The sequence below is a fragment of the Triticum dicoccoides genome, chromosome 4A (genome assembly GCF_002162155.2).
Source record: "Triticum dicoccoides isolate Atlit2015 ecotype Zavitan chromosome 4A, WEW_v2.0, whole genome shotgun sequence".
In the NCBI taxonomy this organism is placed as follows: domain Eukaryota; kingdom Viridiplantae; phylum Streptophyta; class Magnoliopsida; order Poales; family Poaceae; genus Triticum; species Triticum dicoccoides.
In genome coordinates this window covers 169270780-169275839 of record NC_041386.1, presented here as the reverse complement: position 1 = coordinate 169275839, position 5060 = coordinate 169270780, and the positions used below count along the sequence as shown (strand labels likewise).

Genomic DNA, 5060 nt, shown 5'->3' with positions numbered 1-5060 from the left:
ACCGCGCCGCCAACCCTCGGCCTCCTCTTCTCGATCCCTCCTTCCCGCTGCCACCGAGTTCATGCCAGCGGAGCCTGGGCTGTGGACTGTGACGGCGACGGCGGGATCTTCTCCCTCGCGCGCGGTGGCGTCTTCTTCTGGTGGCGGCGACATGGCCACTACGGTGATTCGTCGGCGCGGTGCGGCGGGATCACGGTGGAGGATGTGGCGGCGGCAATAGCGGCGGCGCGGCCTTCCGCGGCGGAGGCGCCCCTCTGGCGATGGCTGGAATCTCATATCTCGCCGGGCCCAGTTGGGCTTAGGTGGGTCAGCGGATCTAGTGCGCGGCGGCAGGCTGGCACGATGGGCCTGACGAAGCCGACTGCTCTGGCACCGTGGTGGTGCTGCGGCCGGTCAAACGGCGGTGGCTGGATCCTTTTGGTCCGGTCCCTTGCATAGAAGGCGGTGATCCATGCACAAAAAGAAGGATGGAGTTCTTCAAACAGATCTGGGTGAAAACCTGCTCTTCGCTAGATGCCAAGGCCGACAATGGCGGCACTCTTCGGTGTCGTTCCCTTCTTGGAGGCATTGCCGTGGAGAAGTTCTAAGCCACTATCCGCTACCTCTAGGGGAAACCCTAGATCAGTAGATCGGAAGACAGTGGCGTTCTTGTGTCGTTTCCCCCTTGGGGCGTCGTTCTTGGAGGTGTGCATGGGCTTGAGGGACCAGTGGACCGCATCTTTGGTGGAGCGGTGCTTCATCCTACACATTGATGGCGATAAATCTCGATGGCGTGGCGCAGTGCAGATTCGGCGTCCGATATGTGAGGATGGACTCGCGCAGGAGGATGACGTTGTCTGGCTCGCGGTGGCGTCGATGGTAGAAAGGCCTGAGACGGTCGATGCGTCAGTTTATGCTCTTAAGATGGATCAATGGAAGACGGTGGTGTCGGGCTTTGCAGGGTGCGCATGTGGTGCTCATTGTGAGTGCGTCGGACCGGTGTGTGATCTAGTCCCGGTATGTGGCTAGGCTGGGGCATCCAGTTTTAGATGTTAGGGTTTGGTGCGATATTTGCTTGGTATTAGGCTCGGACATTCGGCACCCCTTTATCGAGGGATAGGAGTAACAACATGTGTTGCTGAGATGGGGCCTTCAGGTGTACTGACGTGTTGCTTTGTAGGTCTTTGTGAAAAAATAATAAAATGACTGTTATCATCGTCTAGAGGCAGAAGCTGGGGTACATTTTTTTTAAGGACCAAGACCAAATTAGGCCACCTCACCTCGACAACGATTATCCACCTGCCAGGCACGGCCAAAAAGAAAAAAGAAATGCACAGTCGTACACCGATGGCGCGTCGTCTTGCATTCGGCAGTCGGCATGGCACGTCGCACGGCACCGGAACTCGTACTAACTCCACCGCAGCCAGCCAGCAAATAAGAGCGGGGTAGCCGGTCACATGTAGCCCGCGCGCGAAGTACAGCACAGCCCCGTCGGCCGGAGTAATCTCTTTTATGCGTCTCCGCGGGAAGCGGCTGCTCATTTGTAGCCGCGGTGCAGGTCGGACGTCCCCATCAACGACCCCATGCCCGCCTAGCCAATGGGGATGGTGGATGGGATCTGCGCCGAAAGCCACTGCTCACCACTCCACAATGCGAGGAGGCAGCGCATGGTGATCACTGGCGGAGCCCAGTGGGCAAGGTGTGGCAGCCGCCACACTTTGATTTGGCACCAACTTTATATATATATATATATATATAAACATATACTTTTCTTCACAAAAATGCAAACATATACTGCTCGTTAGTTTTAGACCATGCTAGATTGATTCATTCAAACAAAGCTAGATGAAGCACATAAGTAGATCGAAAGCACACAAACTGGCAGCTTAATTGATGTGTTGCCCAGCACATGCCCATCTCACTACGTAGACATACACGAACCAGCTCGCTTTCACTGCACATGCCCATCTCACTATGTAGATGCAGTGGCGGAGCTTAGTGGAGAGCAACCTGGGCCATTGCCCCCCAGCCCATAAGAAAACTAGCATATATCCCCTAGTATTCAGCCCATATGCCCAGTTAAAACCAGCCTAAAGTCATATTTCTTGCCCCTCCACAAAATCAGCCCGAGCTCCGCCACTGCGTAGATGTATGCAAAATAACTATCTTTTGCATCTCTGAGGCTAAAAATACCTCTCCAACAGATAGTGTAGATGCAAAAAATAATAATAATACATTTCCGTCTTCGGAAGATGCAAACCACAACACCTCACGGTGCAAATTTGCATCTACACCTCTAGGAGATGTAAAAGGAACAGCAGTGTGTCAACCGCCGAACCGTCTTCATTGCACCTCTGCCAGCCCGCCCGCCGGTGATTTTTGCCATGAAATGCGTCGCCGTCGCCTGTCGGCCCATCCCTGATCCCACCGCCGGCAGCAGCGTCGTAGCCGTGGCCGACCCGCCGATTTGAGTCTGCTACGCTGATGACTGCCCGCCTCCGCCGCCGGCGATTTGTGCCCGAAAACGCCGCCGCTGCCGCCTGTCCATCCATCCCTAACTTCATCGCGACCCCACGGCCTATCCCCGCCACTGCATGTGTCTTCTCTAGACATCATTAAAAGATTCTGTGCAGTGTAGTTTGAATTGGCTATTATGTTTTTGCATCAATTTTTTTTAGAGGGCATCAATTTTGTCTAGTTGACAGTTTGCCACACCTTAATTTTTTTTCGTCCTCCGTCTCTGATGGTGATGGTGTACACGGATCGATGCTATGCTGGACTTGAATCGATTTGATGTAACGCGTGTACATGTACAGTTGTACCGATGTGGCACGGGTACGGGGGCTGCCTCCGTCGGCGTGCGCGCTTGGGAGTTACGGCAGCAGCGTGAAGAGCGCGGCGCAGTACGGGAGGAGCACGAGGAGGAGAGGACGCCTTCGGCTCCGGTGCGTCGCGGGGCCGCCGTTCGCGGCTGACGTTGCTGGCGTCGTCGCCGGCGTGCCGTACCCTGCCGGGCGTTCACACTTTGTTAGTACAAGACGGTTCTATCTTCTATGTGTACGTAGGAGTATGTGAAATACAGAAACATGGTTTGAACAAAACAGTTTGCTTCCATGAGACAATTTGGTTCATGCACTGTTTTATCGACTGAACAAGTCGCTACTCGACTGCCTCTCTGTCTGGTCGATGTTATAATAGCATTACTTGGCATGTATTTTGTTCATTTTTCATAACTCTGGTATGGGTTTCCTACATTACTTACATGTACAGTGTACTCTATTTTACATGTAGGATACAGTTGTGCAAACAGCAGACATATTGAAGCTAATTCGAGAATTGATCTGAACATCTACTACTGTAATGTCGCAGTTGACATGGTAATGTCTAATTACGCACGAGACGAGAGGATCAGAAATTCTTTTGGCATTCGTCAGTTTCCTGTTTACACTACTGGGACGGACAACATTGCAAAGAAACGAAAAGGCTGCATTTGAAAAGGAGCATTTATTGCACGCTGCAGAGCATATACTGTCATTTCGTACCTGACGCCGGGGGCACGGCGCCGCCCGGCGGCTCCGCGCCGGGCAAGCCCAGCATGGCGCAGAGCCTGGGCGGCGGCGCTTCGACGCGGCAGATGGTGGGCAGCGCCAGCGCACGCACGGCGTCAACGCGGACCCCGAAGGACCCGTACCCGCCCACGAGCCCGCACAGGCAGGCGGCCTCGCCGTCCACGACGCCGGAGAGCGCCCCGCAGCAGCCCTTCTCCGGCCGCGTCAGCGCGCTCCCGGACTCCACGTACGTCAGGCAGGAGGACAGGTTGAGCTGCGCGCCCGTGCAGTCCAGTTCCCCCCAGCTGGGCGCCGGAGCCGCCGCCGGAGCGGCCGACACCTGCGCCTGCACCGCCGCCCGGGGCTGCAGCGTCGAGACCACAAGGAGCGCGAGGGCGACGGCCGCGGGTGGCATCATAGCCGCGGCGACGGCCCTGGTTTCTTGGTATCTGGACTGTGTCGGCCGTGCTCTGTTTGACATGTGGAGACGGGGAGCGCAGGGTGTGTCTTTGTTTTGTGTTCGTGAGTGAGCGATGGGGATGTGTAAACCGTTGCTACGAGCAACCGAGCAAGCAGTAGTGGGAAGGGGGCTGTGTCACTGTTTGGGTCTGGCGTTGCTGCCAATTGAGGCCATCGTCCATGGACCGTGGTCGATTCACTTGTTATCTTGTTGGGTCTCGTCTCGTCTCATGGCAAGTGGAAACTCGTATCCATTACTATCCCTATGCTTGCCTCTAGTTACCGTCAAAATGGCGAATTATTGCACAACCTACTATTCCGAGAGTTGAAATTCGTAAAGTCGTGCATTAAACGCCTGGACCACGCTATCCAAATGCCGGCAAACCCGAGGGCAAACCTGGAGGAGATATGTGGGCGTCTGGACCTCCACCATGTAAGCGTCCGATAACTCATATATACACACAAAACCCGTGCCGCACGTCCTAATCTAGAAGCGTCTCCGCACATTCATGTCGGTCTACCGCTCCACAACGGAAGCGTGGACGGCATGAATGTTGGTCTGACCAATCGCTATTTCAATTCTGACGCGAAGACCAAGGAGCCTACTCCGGTTGTTGCATGTTGAAGCGGCGCCGGTCAATCAGGCTATTTAAGCAAGACGGCCTCACCGGCAAACCCTACATCATATCTTCAATATGCGCACCGTCGCCTCTCATCTCGTCCTCCTCTCTCCTCTGCACTCCACTCTGTAGTGATGGGCAAGTCCGGTAGCAGCTCCCTATGGTTCACGGCGTCCGCAGGTGGATCCTTGAGGTCGTATGGATCGTAGCGCCGCCGCCGTCAACGCTCTCTGGGCCCGTCGGTGTCAACCACTTCGTCGGCTCAAAGTAGGAGGTGGTGCTCTCCTCAACCGACGACAAGCAATAGCAGCCGCCCCTCATCAAGGCCACACGCATGGACGAGGAGTTCTCGCCGCAGATGGCCCTCTCGATCGAGCGCTCGTGCCACAACCGCGGCCTGATGCCTCCCTCGCCGCCACGCAACCTCCGCATCAAGGAGGAGGCACCCTTGCCG

The 5060-nt window shown here is 55.5% G+C and overlaps 1 protein-coding gene across 1 annotated transcript; it reads right to left on the bottom strand.

Moving 5' to 3' along the window:
* Nucleotides 1–1883: 1883 nt before the first annotated feature.
* Nucleotides 1884–4134, bottom strand: LOC119288817 (xylogen-like protein 11). Its single transcript, XM_037568355.1, has 2 exons — nucleotides 3522–4134; nucleotides 1884–2986 (listed from the first exon to the last, which is right to left on the bottom strand). The coding sequence occupies exons 1-2, from the start codon at nucleotides 4006–4008 to the stop codon at nucleotides 2853–2855; spliced, it is 621 nt and encodes a 206-aa protein (XP_037424252.1). The 5' UTR covers nucleotides 4009–4134; the 3' UTR covers nucleotides 1884–2852.
* Between the last annotated feature and the right edge of the window lie 926 nt (nucleotides 4135–5060).